This window comes from Carassius gibelio, chromosome A23 (assembly GCF_023724105.1).
Source record: "Carassius gibelio isolate Cgi1373 ecotype wild population from Czech Republic chromosome A23, carGib1.2-hapl.c, whole genome shotgun sequence".
In the NCBI taxonomy this organism is placed as follows: domain Eukaryota; kingdom Metazoa; phylum Chordata; class Actinopteri; order Cypriniformes; family Cyprinidae; genus Carassius; species Carassius gibelio.
Window position 1 is genome coordinate 15854035 of NC_068393.1, and position 16323 is coordinate 15870357.

At 37.4% G+C, this 16323-nt stretch overlaps 1 protein-coding gene across 7 annotated transcripts in view; it reads right to left on the reverse strand.

Annotated features, from left to right (window-relative positions):
- Window positions 1-460: 460 nt before the first annotated feature.
- The window catches only part of LOC127944213 (basement membrane-specific heparan sulfate proteoglycan core protein), a 96155-nt gene continuing 80292 nt past the window's right edge, over window positions 461-16323 (reverse strand). For 4 of the 7 annotated variants that reach the window (XM_052540061.1, XM_052540060.1, XM_052540062.1 and 1 more), the window contains 26 exons: window positions 15193-15453; window positions 14933-15095; window positions 14593-14690; window positions 14237-14503; window positions 13996-14108; window positions 13683-13830; window positions 13280-13396; window positions 12729-12746; window positions 11641-11725; window positions 11401-11545; window positions 11176-11278; window positions 10960-11069; window positions 10630-10738; window positions 10423-10521; window positions 10126-10347; window positions 8374-8618; window positions 8122-8293; window positions 7890-8012; window positions 6640-6696; window positions 4851-4926; window positions 4428-4506; window positions 4004-4051; window positions 2849-2919; window positions 2552-2635; window positions 2368-2471; window positions 461-2232 (listed from right to left, as the gene is read on the reverse strand). In XM_052540061.1, the coding sequence (XP_052396021.1) occupies window positions 2060-2232; window positions 2368-2471; window positions 2552-2635; window positions 2849-2919; window positions 4004-4051; window positions 4428-4506; window positions 4851-4926; window positions 6640-6696; window positions 7890-8012; window positions 8122-8293; window positions 8374-8618; window positions 10126-10347; window positions 10423-10521; window positions 10630-10738; window positions 10960-11069; window positions 11176-11278; window positions 11401-11545; window positions 11641-11725; window positions 12729-12746; window positions 13280-13396; window positions 13683-13830; window positions 13996-14108; window positions 14237-14503; window positions 14593-14690; window positions 14933-15095; window positions 15193-15453 (3290 nt within the window). In that variant the 3' untranslated portion in view covers window positions 461-2059. The remainder of the gene's footprint in view (window positions 2233-2367; window positions 2472-2551; window positions 2636-2848; window positions 2920-4003; window positions 4052-4427; window positions 4507-4850; window positions 4927-6639; window positions 6697-7889; window positions 8013-8121; window positions 8294-8373; window positions 8619-10125; window positions 10348-10422; window positions 10522-10629; window positions 10739-10959; window positions 11070-11175; window positions 11279-11400; window positions 11546-11640; window positions 11726-12728; window positions 12747-13279; window positions 13397-13682; window positions 13831-13995; window positions 14109-14236; window positions 14504-14592; window positions 14691-14932; window positions 15096-15192; window positions 15454-16323) is intronic. The other 3 variants (XM_052540063.1, XM_052540066.1, XM_052540065.1) reach the window with 3 other exon arrangements.

Below are 16323 nucleotides of genomic sequence, written 5' to 3' on the forward strand. Positions count from 1 at the left end.
CATACTGTTGCACCACACCCGAACTACATTCCCCATGAGTCACTGCATCACAATCACCTTGCCACACCTGCACCTCATTTACACACACATAAAAGCAGCAAACTCACTCTCACTCACTGCGAAGTGTAGCATTTCCGAGCATATTCCCTTGTGTTTGTTCTTACTGTGTATTATCTTGGATTGTTTAAACCGACTCTGATTCTCTGCTGCCTGCCCCGATCTCTGCTTGTTGCCGTTAATGATTCTGGATATCCCTAACACACCTGACGCCATTCCTGATATCTTCCTGTATGACCATTCTCTTAATATAATTCTGCACATGAATTTGAACGCCTCTGACTCCTTGTTACAGAACTACACATTACAAATTAGCAAAAGAAAAACCACCAGCTTGTGTGACCATGTTTTAAAGCCATTTCAGGCTTGGAAGTCAGTGATGACAAAAGACAGAACCAAATAATAATAAAAGTAAAGCAACTTTATTTAAGTAGTAATGCTCCTTTTTAAAAAGAATATTAACAGACAAGCCTTAGTCATAAAATGGTGAAAAAGATACAAGAGGCCAAAGTGACCTTTGACCCCTGTCTGGCCCATGTGGGCGAGCATGTTCATTAGAGCTCCAAGTCACAGCACTGATAAAAGAGGGGTTTAACTAGGCTGTATTTTCTCTGTAGACCTTCTACTCAATTTCCTCTGTACTCACATTCATTTTTCTATGCAATGAGAGCAGCCAGAAAAAACAACTTCCTGTACACTCTGACTGAGATTGAGACTGATTTCTCCATTAACCCTCTGGAGGCTCTTGAAGCTAACGTACATTTCCTCTTTTTTTTCAATATACACTGTGTAAGACTATGAACGTAATGAAAAAAAAGACACCTCACTTAACCATTCATACAAATCTATCATAAAATAATATGTTAGTGTGGTTGTAAACAGCAAAACTGTGGAAAACGGATAAGACTGAAAAAATAAAGACTTTCTAAACATTTAAAACTGCTGCAGTCTTTTATGCAACATTTGTCATCTACTATGAGAATTGTAATAATTTTAATTCTTTTAATAAAAAAAATATAAACAAAATATTGTAATTAGTAAACAGTTTTTCATTTTACTGTAAAGCTACAGCTTTTATTACTTACAACAAATAAGACCCATTCGGAGAGGTGAATATTATAAGAAACTGAAACTATGAATATGTGCTTGTTTTGTTGCCTTTATCATGTCTGAATTTAGCACCATATTTTTTTTTATATTACCAGACACATTTAGCAGACACAACGTTTCCAAGCATGGAAGGTATGTCATTTCTAATGTATGCAGTCAACACTGTATATATGTTCTCCCAACTTGTATTTTCTTGCAACAATCTTCACCTGAGATGTGTCTGGATGTCTTCTGTGCTGTGACCTCACAGAGACCCTTTCCTTAGCATGCTCGCCCCCACCGGCCCTCAAACAGAGTAAAAGAAGGCAGCAGAATCTTCAAGTATAAACACAGCTTGGGCACTAAACCTCAGACACGCATTGTTAGAGCCTAGAATCACTGCTAGCAACACAAACGAGCAGGTTATTGTTAGCTTGTATTTCCCCCACATATATAATATTTATAGATTAATAAGCTTATAAATAAAAATTCAGTGCTGTAAAAAATCTCCGATTCCATAGGATCTGACCCACCATAGAAGGCTCATCGTGTTTATTTTTTAAACCATTTTTGTCATCTTTTTCTCATGGGTAAAAAGCTACTGTTCGGAGTACGTAAACAGAGCTTCTGTGTTAATACTGTAGTTCCTTGATTGAGCATAAAACACTGAAATACTGAAGACTTGTTAATATCATTAATTTGTCTTTCTCTTTTTCTTTTTGGTTTAATGCAGCACAGAGCAAAGAATCCTTTCCTGTGTGTTTTTCTGGTTGCGGTGAAGCACCAAGAAACACATATTAGTCTATATCTCTGTGTAAGTGTGACTGTAGTTTGTCCTGTAAGCGTCTGAGAGATGCATGTTCCTCAGTGTGTGTATTTTTCTATAGTCTCTGCTAGTGTTTTAGTACTGCGTCTATGTTAAGCAGCGCTCCACGTTGATGCCCTCCTCTGTGTGGACCTGCAGGTCGATAGGTCGCGCTGGATGTTCTCCCGGACGAGCGTTCATCAGTGAGAGGTTCTTCAAACAGCCTGTGATACCTGATGAGTACTTTCCACCGGTCAATGCTTTCATGTCTGGAGCTCCACCTACAGTTCAGATAAAAACAATCTTACTTCAGATTCATGTGTTTATCATTTTCTTTTTACGAGGAAAAAGTCATTTCTTCGAGACACAACAATCTGATCAGTATAAGGAACAAATACCAGTGTAATATTACTTACCCAGGTATATATTACCCTTGGTGTTCACCATGATGCTTTTGCCTTGAGATTGCCCATGTTGGACAGATCCTCCATCGATCTGAAGGTAGCCCTGCTTACCCGTTCTGATCAACACACAGAAAGAACTCACTATTATTTTTTTATTATTCATTGTATGACGGTTTGGAGAGGTTAGGAGCATTACCGGACTGCAGTGATTATGTGCCACCGTCCATCATTGACAGGCTTACTGGATTGAATCTGAGCCTCTCCACTGCCCAGCTGGTAACTATCAGAGGAACAGAGCACATTATAACATTATGACTGATCTAGACCAGAAAGAAACTGAAACATAGTGGCAGCAGCAGAGAACCCTAGTAACAAAAGTCATGAGATCTTTGGGATATTTAAAAAAATAGGTTATTATACTGTCATTATATCATATTAGACATTTTCGCCATACATGTGAATTGTTAATATTAGAATGTGCTCAATTACTCACCTAAACACAATATGTCCATTCTGTAAACCAATACTTATGAAGTCCTTCCCCTTTCCTTGACTTCCCAGTTCCTGGAAAGTATTTTCAGTGGAATATTAAAGTCAGTCTCTTAGTCATTGGGAGGGAATATGGATGTAAACCTCAAGCTAAAGCCACAGGCTTCTGGAGCCAAACATTTATACAGCAGTGTATATTGATGATGTCGTCTCTAGGAATAATGTTTCTCTTGTGTTTAATATTAGTTACTACAATATCAAACAGCACAGTGTAAAACAGTCAAAAGAAAAAAAAGTCTTCATTTCCATAGCATGGTGTATAAAGTAGGCTGGATTAATGATTAAATTTAATGGCACTTTTAATTTACACAAGCACAAATTCCATATTTGTTGTGAAGACTAAGATATGTGAGACATGTACCATACAAGTTGGTTTTAAACACATCAGATGTATTACAATCTACTAAATTTCAATCCACAACAGGAGAAGTTATTAACTAACAAAATATGTTTTTGATAAACATATCTGTGTCCTATGTTTGGTTTGAGGTTAACAGTCAATCATTTCCACAAAAAAAGCACACTTTCAGATTTGTGAAAAATGCAAACATGATTAACTTGCAGTAACACAGGTGCGTTGACTGAACTGGTGGTGGTGATGCAAACATAAGGCTAATTATGTCATACAGTAAATCGGTGGTTCTCAACCCTGTTCCTGGAGCCTGGACTTTGAATGGGAACAATAGAATTTGCTCCAGGAGTAGGGTTGGGCACTACTGTCATAAATAAAGAGCAACTTTGAAATGACACTAACACATGCAAACAATAAATGAGGTGAAAATTATTTTAATTTTTTTACCCATTGAAAATTCCTGAGCCTGTTCACTTACAGCCACTGAATAAACTAGTTATTTATCAAATGCTTTTCTAATATAATTCTACTCTTGAGCGTCTGTTCGGCCAGTTAGTGCACTGTAAGTGAGAAAGAAAAGGCATTTGCCTAATCAAAAGTAAATATAAGAGCTGTTTTCAACATGTTTAAATGTATCTGTGCAAGTGCTGTAATGCTCAAAGACATTTTGCATATATATTCTAAGGAGATACGTTCATGGTAATGCAGACATAGTCCTATGTCTGACTGCTTTTGAAGAGTGAATACCTTTATACTAGCATGCTTCTTACGGAGGCTAAGAGCGCCTGCAGGCTCCTGAGGAGGATGAAGGTGAGTTAGTCAGGCAGACATGCAATGCAGCCATTAAAATGTGATTTAGAAGTGAAGGACAAAAGCATATTCCAAAACTGCTCCAAGCAAACTCATTTTACTCAGTTTAGTGAAATGAGGCTGAATTTAAATGTAAACGACACGGTGCATAATGTATTAGAATGTGAGTGTATGCAGGGTCCAAAATTAACAAAGAAGAACTGGACTTTTGACAAAGACTGGACTGGACAAATACTTTTACCTAAAATTGTAACTTTTAAATGTTTTCAATTAAAAAAAAGTTGTATTTTTATGAGTAAATAAAAATAAATATATGTATGTGCCTTGAGATCCAGTAGAGGGCTCATGTGTACAAACATACCACTCCCTGCCACAGGACGAGGCCGTCTTTAGAGGCAGTGTTGATCTCTAACTCAATGGTCTCTGGAAAGTCAGGAGCACTAAAACAAAACAAACCATCAATACTGCTTGACAACACTCAAAAAACTTTATATATATAAAGTGTTCCTGTAGCTCAATTGGTAGAGCAATGAATATCAAGGTTAGGGGTTCGATTCCCTGGGAACACATGATAGGTAAAAATTGATAACCTGAATGCACTTTAAGTTGCTTTGGATAAAAGCTTCTGCTAAATGCATACATTTTATATATATATATAATTTGTTTTTACAAGCAAAATTATTTTCTGTGGTAAAAACTGCTGAATTTGACCGCACTCATTTAAATGGATAATTAAGTCACCGAACACAGTTCATCAACAGTTTCACATATTAAGGGCCCTCACCTTCGTGGGAACATAGGCTTTGGAAGAGCCAGATATCCATTGTCATGGAAATATGCAGAATATTCAATAGGAGAGTCTGGAACAAAGAAACCAAAAATAAAAATAAAAAATAAACCCCAGGTGACAACTCTGGGTTATACTACCACCCTGTGGAGCTCCACCAAATAACAGAATGAGCAGTCAATGAACAGAACCGAGCCCGACCACATTGAATCACATCTGATCTGATGAATTACTATTTATAAGTTATAAATGCTAGATTCCAAATAGCAGGATTCATTGGGAACATACAATCATCAAGAGCCACCAACAAAACAACAATATGCATTCCTCACAAAGCATTCTCGAAAACCATGTAATAACCGGAGAACCCTCAGGCAAATGAGTGCTGACCAAGAAGTGCTTCATGCTCAGTGTTTCTGACCTTACGGACATTCAGAGGTTAGTGACTAAAAACATGTTTGTTCACAGTGTGAGGACATCATGTTGACAGACGTCACCGTAGCTGAAAGTGTGGAAAATAGGTTGGTTGTTGGTTTCGTAACAAAGAGAAACAAGGATTTAATGAGAAAGACATGACGAACTGAAACTGCAACGAGAAGTTGACCGGACAAGACGCCTCAGGAGATGCTAAAGGGGAATTCTATGTATGTTCGCCTTAGGAAAATGTCACAGTGTTGCAAAACTCACAATTTTAATATTACCCACAACAACTGTACCAAAAACTAGCATAAACTTTCGGCGTTTTAACAGTGAAGACATAAAATTCCCCCTCAACGTTACATTTAAAACTTCACAGTGGACACAGTGAAGTAACCAACTGAGTGCAGAGAGCAGGGATCTGTTTACAAAACCTCAGTCTCAATTAACTGTTTTACATTGTTTTGATTTTGTTTATGAAAGCTTTCAGGGACATCAAGCACCTATAAGATGACATCATTGAATCATTACACATACACTATTGGCCAAATGTTAGGGATGGGTAAGATTTTTTTTTTTTTTTAATTTCACTAAAGATACTGTATTTTAAAAAACAACAACAATGGGTTAAAATATTAAAAGTTGAAATAATTATTTCTTTTTTGATACATTTTTCTAAGCTGAATTTTTTTGCAGTCATTCCTTCGGTCTTCAGTGTCACATGATCCTTCAGAAATCATTTTAATTCTTTGGTGTTCAAGAAACTTCTTATTATTTTCACTGTCGAAAACAGCTGTGCTGCTTAATATTTTTTGCAGAAACTGATGAAGAGGACTTTCAAAAGAACATAATTTTTTTTAAACAATTTTTTTTCATACATTTTTTTTTTACTGATCTCTAACTTTTGAATGGTAGTTTAAAAATACTACAAAAATAATTGTCTTAATATTTTATAGATTTTTAAATCAAATATAATAACATCCTTAAAACAGCTAATTTGCATAACTGCATATGATAAGATGTAGATAATAAGCAAATATATACCTTACTGACAAACTGTTTAAAGAATGAACCTCACTTTATTTAGATTTATACTAAAAACTTTAAAAATAAATTATTTTAATAATAAAAAAAATTTAAGCATTTATCAAAATGATCAGAAATGTGCTTGATTTTGCCTCTGATGTTGATAAAAAGAGCTCTGTAAACAGACCCCTAAAATGTTTCATTTTCTGGCTTCTTGTCCCCCACTGAGGCCGTTTGTTGTCGTTGTTTTATTTGTGGTGTTAGATGGGCTGATGGGCCCTGAGGAGGACGCTCTCCCCTGGTTAGTGACGAGCGTATCAGGCCGACTGTATTCATACTGTACCATTTCCCCAATTACCCTCCAAATTCCACGGTGCCTCGGTGAAGCTGGACTCCTGCCCTGTGTGTGTGGGATAGCCATGAGAGTGCAGGGGTCAGATTCATACACACATGGCCTCTTTCAGCGGCCAACACGCTACTGCTGGATGACGTTAGGCAGCCTGACTGATGTCACCATGCTTCGTTATGGAGAACCTTCAATTATTTCCCTATAGTGCTTTATGATGAATCACTTATAGCTGTGCTTCTGTTTAATGCTATAAAACCATAGAGAAATACCTTTACTCCCATAGAGAATGAATTTCTAAACTGACAAATGAAGCAAACGGTTTCTAAAGAGACCAATAACATTATCGGGAAGAACAATAAAGCAATTAAAGGTTACATTGCTCACATATTGGCTTTAATTATGTATGTTTATCACCGTACATATTAAATGACATTATTTAATCATGTAATGTAAAATAGATGTATAGGACTATTACAAATAGTTTTTGTTAATTGAAAAAATATTAAAATCTAAATATTAGATGAAATCCAAAACGAAAATTAAACTTAAAAAAACTTTAATGGAAATTACAATTGTTGCCTTGACATCTACTGTAAGTCAAATGAAGTAAGTTGAGGTTAAAGTAAAAACACTAAAACCACAAACTACAATAGAAATAAAGCTTAATATATTTTTTAAACTAATAAAATGACAAAAACACATAACATTACTAAATTAAAATAAACAGAATAATAATAATTTTTATTATATTATTAATAATAAAGGGGAAAAAAACTAAATGAAAATATTCAGAAATTCTGTAATAGCAAATAAATTATAAAAAAAATAACACTAAAATAGAACACTAGAGATTGGGCTAGCTTAAAATGGTCTTAAATTAGAATATTTTTTTTTAATTCTCCAAACTAACATTTAAACAACATCATATTTATACTCGTATAGCTATCTAGATCATAAGTTAACTGTGTCAGTTTGATGAAATGTATTTAATCGTGGGCAATAACAGTGAAAAAGTCCCAAGACTAAAGGCACAATACTAAATATTATAACTACCATCATTCTTGCCTTTTAATATTTCCTTAATGGTAAAGTGGACTTTGGATGGAAAGAACTGACAGTGATGTACAATATAACAGAAACACATGGCAAAATATGTACAATATAATGTACAACAATGCATTCCCTAATCAGAGGGCAAAAATCATATACAAAATGTGTTACACATCTAGCAGTTGTGAACTAACCTTTCTCACAGTGCCGACCTGTGTAGCCAGCGGGACACACACAGTGGTTATCCACACAACTGCCACCGTTCTTGCACTGAGAGGAGTCTCGACAGCTCTCCCTCACTATTTCACAACGGTCACCTGAAGAACAAGCAAGAAAGAAAATAAGAAAACTAGAAGAAAAAAAAAGATCAGTATATCAATATCAATATTTCAAGATGTCTACTTGACAGTTGGTTAAGCGGCTTACCGTCGTATCCTCCAGAGCAGTTGCACTTGTACACGTACTCTGCAGTGGCAATACAGGTGCCTCCGTGCAGACAAGGCCTGCGGTCACATGGGTTGCCATCTTTACACTGGCTGATGGCTCTGCTCTCTATGAAGCTGTATGATAGATCCAGCTTCTTTCCATTGATGAAGACCTGTAAAGAAAAACAAAGCCAGCACCAAGCAATTTAATATTGAAACATGAGTGTGGGCGTAGTGTGAAGCCGATTCTCACCTCTCCTATGCATCCATCAAAGAGCATGCTAACATTTGCGGGTTTGGGCAGGATGTCCATGCTGGGCACTCCTCCCAGATACATGGGTGTATGGATATTAAGGCCCTGGGCATTGCCTGGAGAGGACCTTGTGATCTCTTGTGCATGGTCCACCTTCAAGGAACCTTCTTTTTTGAGCCGTTCGGCCACCACGCGATGCCACTGACCCAGAGACACGGGCTCCTGACTGCGTAGAACTGCTTGACCTGAGAGCATGGAAAAGTATCATATTTAGCTCTGACAGGTAGAAATCAGGGCACTATTTTAAGCTTCTGGGTTTTCCTTTTTGAAAGGTCACATTGCACTCAGGTGAGGAGGTACTTTTCTTAAAAAGTACTTAAAATGTAACTTAAAATTAACCTATGGCCAGTCCCACATTTTAAGTAATTACATATACTGTATATATATATATATATATATATATATATATATATATATATATATATATATATATATATATATATATTAGAGGTGCGCATAGATAAAAAAAAAATTAATCTAGATTAATCTCACAGTGATCTTGAAATTAATCTAGATTAAAGTGGCTCATTGGAATTCTGCCGACGGCATTCAGAACATGTGTGTTACCCAGATAAAACTGACAAACAGTAAGTATTTGAGATAAGGTTTATCAAGCTAGGTGGTCTCCTGTTTCCAAAATGCATCACAAAGTGCTTGAAAAACTAATTCCACATTGCACAAGGTGCAAATAACCTTACGCCTGTTTCACACATACTCCGTCTGCAGTGCGTATGCACTGCATTATTTTTTTACGCACCCATGTTAACGGATTCCAGTTGCATTCCAGGAGCGTTGCGTCTGCAGCAGTGCAGCAATCGTTTACGCACCGAGTAGTGGACTGCAAACATGTCCTGTGTGAAAGCACATCGAGTCCGTGCTGCACCACATACATAACACACAAGGACTGCATACGCACTGCAGACGGAGTATGTGTGGAACAGGTGTGAGCAGGGCCGTAGCTGGGGTCAGCGGGGCCCCGGTGAAGGTTAACCAGTGGGCCCTGTTTGAAATTGTTTAATTTGTATGTTCGTTTATTTTTATTTATTTGTCCTATTTCACAATGTTTAAGTTTTTTTCAAGTTTGTAGGTGTCAAGGTACAGAAACCAAATAGTTAAATGTAAAATAGCACTGGACAGTCTTCAATGTAAAAATGAAATATACAATCAAACCTACATTTATTCAGACACCTTCAACATTTCTCACATTATTACAGTTTTGCTATATATATATATCTCAAAAATTATTTCTGGTGTCTGAATACTTTTTGGTTTGACTTTTAAAACTAAGTAATTCAGTCAAGAGCAGTGAGTGATTTTCATTATCTTGGATTAACATAACAGCATCCAGTAGCTAAATTAGCCTCAGCCAGTCGGTTATATAAAATATTAAGGTGAAAGTCATCATAGCTTGCTTAGTATAGACCCAGCTCCCAACCCAACTTTGGTAATAGATTAACAGCAATATTTTTTTTATCGCCCGATAAGAGTCTCGCATTAACGTAGCACGTTAACGCTGATAACGGCCCACCACTAATATATATTTATATATATATATATATATATATATATATATATATTTATATATATATATATATATATATATACATACACACACACAGTATATAGATAGATAGATAGATAGATAGATAGATAGATAGATAGATATTAACAAAAACTCATCAGAACTCTCACCTGTACCAAGTTCATATCGGAACTCAATGTGTCCGTCCACCATGGATAACGTCACAAAGTCCTCCACTTTCATCTTTTTGCCACCGCCGAAGAACATCAGCCCATCTGAACCCATGGGCTTGAACTCCATCTCAATCCGGAGGTCGTCGTGAATATTAGTAAGAGGAGGATATGCAATATAAGAGTTGTCTCCATCAAACAATGGCGTTCTTACCAGGGTACCTGGGATTGTCACAAAGAGGAATAGTAATATCAAAATTCGACCTAAAAGTGCTTAGAAAATATACTCAAGTTTACCATCCATGCACTTGTTTCCAGATTTGCCCAAGTGACAGCGGCAGACGTAGCCCAAACCACTGGGTTGGTTAATACAGGTGGCATCTTGTCCACAGGCCTCTGTTGCAGTTATGGGCAAAATAAATTATGAACAAAGAACAAAATCACTTTCAGAAGTCTTGTTGTTTACAAATCCTAATCCTGAATCCTGAATTTACAAATGCTGACCTGTGTGACAGTGCGAGGAAGACTGATGCTCACAGTTGCTTCCGGTGTATCCTATCTGGCAACTGCATTTGTAAAGACTGGCTGTAGAGTTCTCACATATTCCACCATTCTGAAACACACACATGACTTTTGAGCTGGTTGATTTTCACAGACCAACCACACAAAATGCATACTGGTTAAAGACAAAAAGTATTTCAGACAAAGTCTATTTGTCCACTTCTTTCAGGAATTAAATTCACATATATGACTTACAAAAGGGTCCAAATACTTTTTGGGGTCACCTCATACTAATTGAAAGAGTCAATTTTGATTATGTTTTTAGGGGATTACCTTACATGGGAAGTCCTTGCAAGTGGGACAATTTGAAACTCCGATGGAATTTTTATTAAGGTCCTTGAAAATAACCTCATCACCTTGGATAATCAGCTGCTTGATACAGCCTTGAAGAACGACCAAAACACAGTAAAAAAAGACATTTGATAATAATGCTACAACTGATACTCTCCAACAAAATTAACATGAAACAGAATAACAAGGTTTTCTCACCAACAAACCCTGTCTTGAGGCCTGCAGTTTTAGCAAGCATGCTGTAGTTTGGATAACCGCCCACAAAAAGCTCCTCATTCAGGTCCAGGCCATTGAATTTTCCCTGCTCCAACACAGAGCATGTTATAGTGTACTACAATTGTTTAACAGCCACAATGCTAGCAATTTACAGAGTTTATTAATAAGCATAAGAAATCAGCATTTTATGGAGAGAGGAATATGCACCTGTGAGGTTCCATTTATAGGATCTTCTCCATCCACAAAAAGAGAGCCTCGAGTCTGATTCCTATACAGCTTCACAGTGTGAAACTCCCCCAGTTTAATGGAAAAAGGGTAACGTATATTTGCCATACCAGAGCCCACATCAAACCTGTGGAAGAAAAAATATGCACGTTCAGAAAATCACATTAAAAACCCAAAGTTAAATCCAGATTCAGACTGCTTTTATATTGACATTTAATGTACCTGAATTCAGGACGGCCACCCACCAACCCAAAAGACATGAAATCAGCGCCAGTGGTCTTCATTTGTCCATTATAAAGAATCATACCTGGACATGAAGGGAAAAGTAAATCCAATGCCAACAATAAGCTCGCCAGTGCACAAAGCCATTTTCTCTCTATTTAAGCTGAAGATAAAGCAGCATGCAGAGGGAAAATCTGCTGCCATGTCCAGAATTTCACAAGCCACATGCATGGGCACATGCCATGACTGCTACTTGTTGGATCACTGCGTGATGTCCAATATAAGATCCTGAAGCAAAACTTTTTGAGAACCACTGGTATAGAACAATGCCTCTAGATTAGTCACTTTAACCAAGCTTGTCGAACCTTGTATGTATGGATGCACAATATATGGGTTATGGACAGAAATTTTAAATATATTGGTAGGGCTGTACATTTTGGGGGAAAATGTTCAACGTAATTTTTCGGATAAAACCGTGATTTCAATTTAAAATAGAAATCCTGGTTTGCTGTGCTTGTTTGTACGGCTGCACAATTTAGTCAAAATTTTAAGATGCTATAACATGGCAATAAATAACAACAATAAATAATTATTCTTGTTATAATTACTACCACTACTAAATATGAAAAAAACTAAAAGATTACTATTATAAAAATGTAGTATTTATTATACATTTAACTGTAAAAGTGCAATACTGATATTTATGGCTGTAACGTTTAACCATTAAACTTTTATTTTGACAGAAAACTGCAGAGAACTCTTAAAGCTTCTCTTTAAAATTATTGTTTATTATTATTATTATTTATAAATAATAATAATAATAATAATAATAATAATAATAATAATAATAACAATAATAACAATAAACAGTGTAAAACTGTCACTGCGGGATGTAAAAGCTTCAGTTGGTCCATGATAACATTTCCAGTATCATGCTGCAGCCAACTCAGTTGCCTTGATGAACATTATAATCTATTTTCATGTCTGCATATTTTCATAAGGGCCCTTCTAAGGGGCCAATGAGAGATGCTGAGCTGCACTACTTCATGCCATTAAAACATCACTCTCAGGCAAGCAAGCAGACTCACCGGCATACAAAATGAGCCCTTCATACCAAAGATATGTGAAGGAGGGCAAAAAACAAAAAGAATAATTGAGTTTACATAAAGGACATTAACATATAAAAGAAACAGTTTTAGACACAGTGTGCTCTCCACATAGTACACGTAATACTGTCAATTTTTTTTCTAAAGGAACAGTTCAGCTTAGAATAAAAATGCCATCATTAACTGCAACTGATGACGTTTCACACCCATATGGTTTTCTTTCCTCTGAGGAACAAACAATTAGACATTTTGAAGAATCTTCAAACAGCTGATTTCCATTCAATGTGCAACAATCAATATGGAAAAGACCTGCAAACAGATTCTGATCAGATTTCTGTCGCACAGAAGAAAGAAAGTCCTACAGGTTTCAAACAAAATTAGACTGAGTAAATAACAACAATTTTCATTTTCAACTGTCCACTTCAAAATGCTACATAATTACACAAATACATAAACTTATAAACAAAGTCAAAACTGCATATTCAGAACTGCTTGGGTGCAGTGACGTATCTGGAAGTTTCGAGGGTCCTTACCATCAGCATTGTCTGGCTTGAAGGTTATACTGATGCTGAATGCTTTGTAGGGGTTTTTGATAGTGGAGAGTGTGAGGTACGAGAGTGGTTCCTGGGTAAAATAGGGCATCACTCTCTCTAAAAGACCACGTGGACATGAATGAATGTTAGAGAGACAAGTACAACATCTCAGAAACACTTCAGAAGAATAAACAGCTCATGAAAAAAGCATGTTTCCAAATCTCCAAGCTGTAAGACATCTAAAAAGCAGCATTTCGTAAGTCGCTCTAAATAAATATATGTTGACATTTGACTAGATCCTGTGTAGATTTTTAAGCAGAACTATACTTGTCAAACAATCCAGATGAAATCAGTGCAGTGAAGACCTACAATGGAAAATATGTAACTTGACTTGAATACATACCATGAACCAAGAGTTTAGTGAAGGCCTCAACTTTGCCCTGCTTATTAGCAGCTGTACACACATACTTTCCTGCATCTGAGTGTGTGACACTAGGGACTGTCAGGACATGTCCATCGTGTCTGCACTTAGGGGGTAACTCATTCTCCACCTGAAAGAAGAGCACAAACCAGCTTGACATTGATTTTCTGAAGTGAATATTTAGTACGCTAAACAGGACTGAAAACTGTAAAATGCTGCTGTGTGAACAAATAGTATCAACAGAATGCTGACGTCCTGAATTAGGGCAAATTTAGCCATGAAACATTAAGGTTACCTTTGACCATGTGATGGTTGGGACTGGGTATCCAGACGCAATACAAGACAAGACGGCATCAGAGCCAACTGCTACTTCCACTGACTCAGGATGTTCAGAAATCTGAGGCAAGGCTACAAAGTACATCATTTATAGGAAATTAGATGCCAGTTATAATTATGAGAGCCTGGCGTCTTTTTAAGGTGTCACATAATACAAATACAAAGCAATGGCAAAAGATTTAACTACAGTATGTACTCACACTGGACATTGAGGAGCACCTGGCTATACTCCGAGCCAACATTATTAGTGGCGGTGCAGCGGTACTGTCCTGAATCTGACTCGGCAACACGAACTATCCTCAGGATGTTCCCCCTTATCTCCACATGGACAGGAAGAGAGCCTCCCACTTTACTCCAGCGCACCGTGGGCTCAGGATCACCGATCGCATGACACTCGAACTCCACTGAGCTGCCCACCATCACCGTCTGTACTGATGTGCGCACGTTGATCATCACTTTGGGTAGAGCTGCGAAGCCAAAGAGCACAGTCATTAGTTTTAAAGTTTAGGAACACAAGATTTGGAATCATAATCGCAATCTGGACATCATAAGGGACCTTGAATGGTGAGTTTGCCACTGTCCTGAGCCTGTCCAAACAGACTTGTGGCTCTGCAGGTATAGATTCCCTCATTGCTTTGCTCAAGGTTCTCGATCCTGCACAGATAATAACAAAGGATATAAAGTAAGGACACACAGCATAACTCAAAGTTTAACTGAAATACAATTTATAAATAAATAATTGTAGTAAAATATATATGCTTTTAATTGAATAAATGCAGTCTTTGTGAGCATAAGAAACTTCTTTCAAAAAAATATTTTTGAATGATAGCATACATAGGTTTATTAATAGATTTACTGTGTGATAGTCAGTGTAGATATGAGATAATGAGACTCACCTGAGCACTCCGTCTTTAATGTGATGATTTGGTGGAAGAAATCCTCCCTCCTTCAGCCACTCAATCTCAATGTGAGACCCTCCTTTAGCAGCACAGGTGAACTCCACAGCGCTGCCCACAGCCTTCACCTCCACCTGTGGGGACACTTTCACTGACAGGGGTGCTGCAGGACACAGAGGTCAGAGGTCAAGCTGAATGTTAGTTACAATTCATCTGATGATCACTGTGAGAGTTTGACTCACTGAACTGTCAGTACTCACATCGGACAGAGACTCTGGCCAGCGCTTCACTCTTGCCAACCTTATTGCTGGCCACACACTTGTATGTCCCAGCATCGCTCTCTTTGGCCAGATTGATCTGGAGGTCTCCTCGTTGCTGCTGAGAAGTAGGAGGCAAGCTGCCATTGACCTTGGTCCACTCATATCGCAGGGGCGGAGTGCCATGGGCCAGGCACTGCAGTCGGATTACTTCACCCACTCGCACGGACACGTCATCGGGCAAGGAAGTGGCATAGGGTGGGGCTGCTCCAACCAAAGAAATGTCATTTAGAGGATGTTGGATAATCACCACTGGCTCATGTTAGAGAGCTTTACAACAGGAAAATGTGTTTCACACTTCTCGGAGGAATTCAGACAAAAGTTACAATCTTTAAATGTAAAAAAGTTTAAAGAAATATATTTTTTTTGGACTAACACAAAATAAATATAACTAATTAGAGGATATATTTTATTGAGTGTATTTTTCTTACTCTGTTGCCATCATGTTCTTAACATAAATTTAACCAAATTTTGAGAGGTTTATGCAAAAAACAAGAAAAGTTTACCAATGGTGTAGGAAAATAAATTAAAGATATAAATTAACTAAAGATATATTACCTCAAATGTATTAAAATCTTATTAAATATAGATACATTTGTAGATATATTATTGTCACACCCTCAGCTCGTTCCCTCAGCCCCAGTCACCATTGCCAGTCACCATCCACTCAATCTCCCCTGCACCGCTCACGTGAACCGTCACCTGAATACTGATTACCTGCACCTGCACCAGCAATTACCACACCTTTAAATACTCACCTCACTCATTCACTCACCGGCTGGAATCAAGATTGCATGGACACTCTTTGTGGATCTTCTGCCTGCTCCTTGTGGACCGTATTGTGACTCTGTGGAGATTCAGACACAGCGATTAAGGGAAGTGACTCTTTGTTGTCTGGCCTAGCTTCGTGCTTGAACTCACCTATTGATCTGTGCTTGAAGATTCACCGTCTGTGACCACACTTACCAGCCCTGTTGAAGTCCTATGTTAATAAAGCTTCACGAAATTACTTACCCGTCTTCTCCTCTCCTTGTGTGGATGTGACAGGATTCCAGCCCCAAAAAACAGAACTTC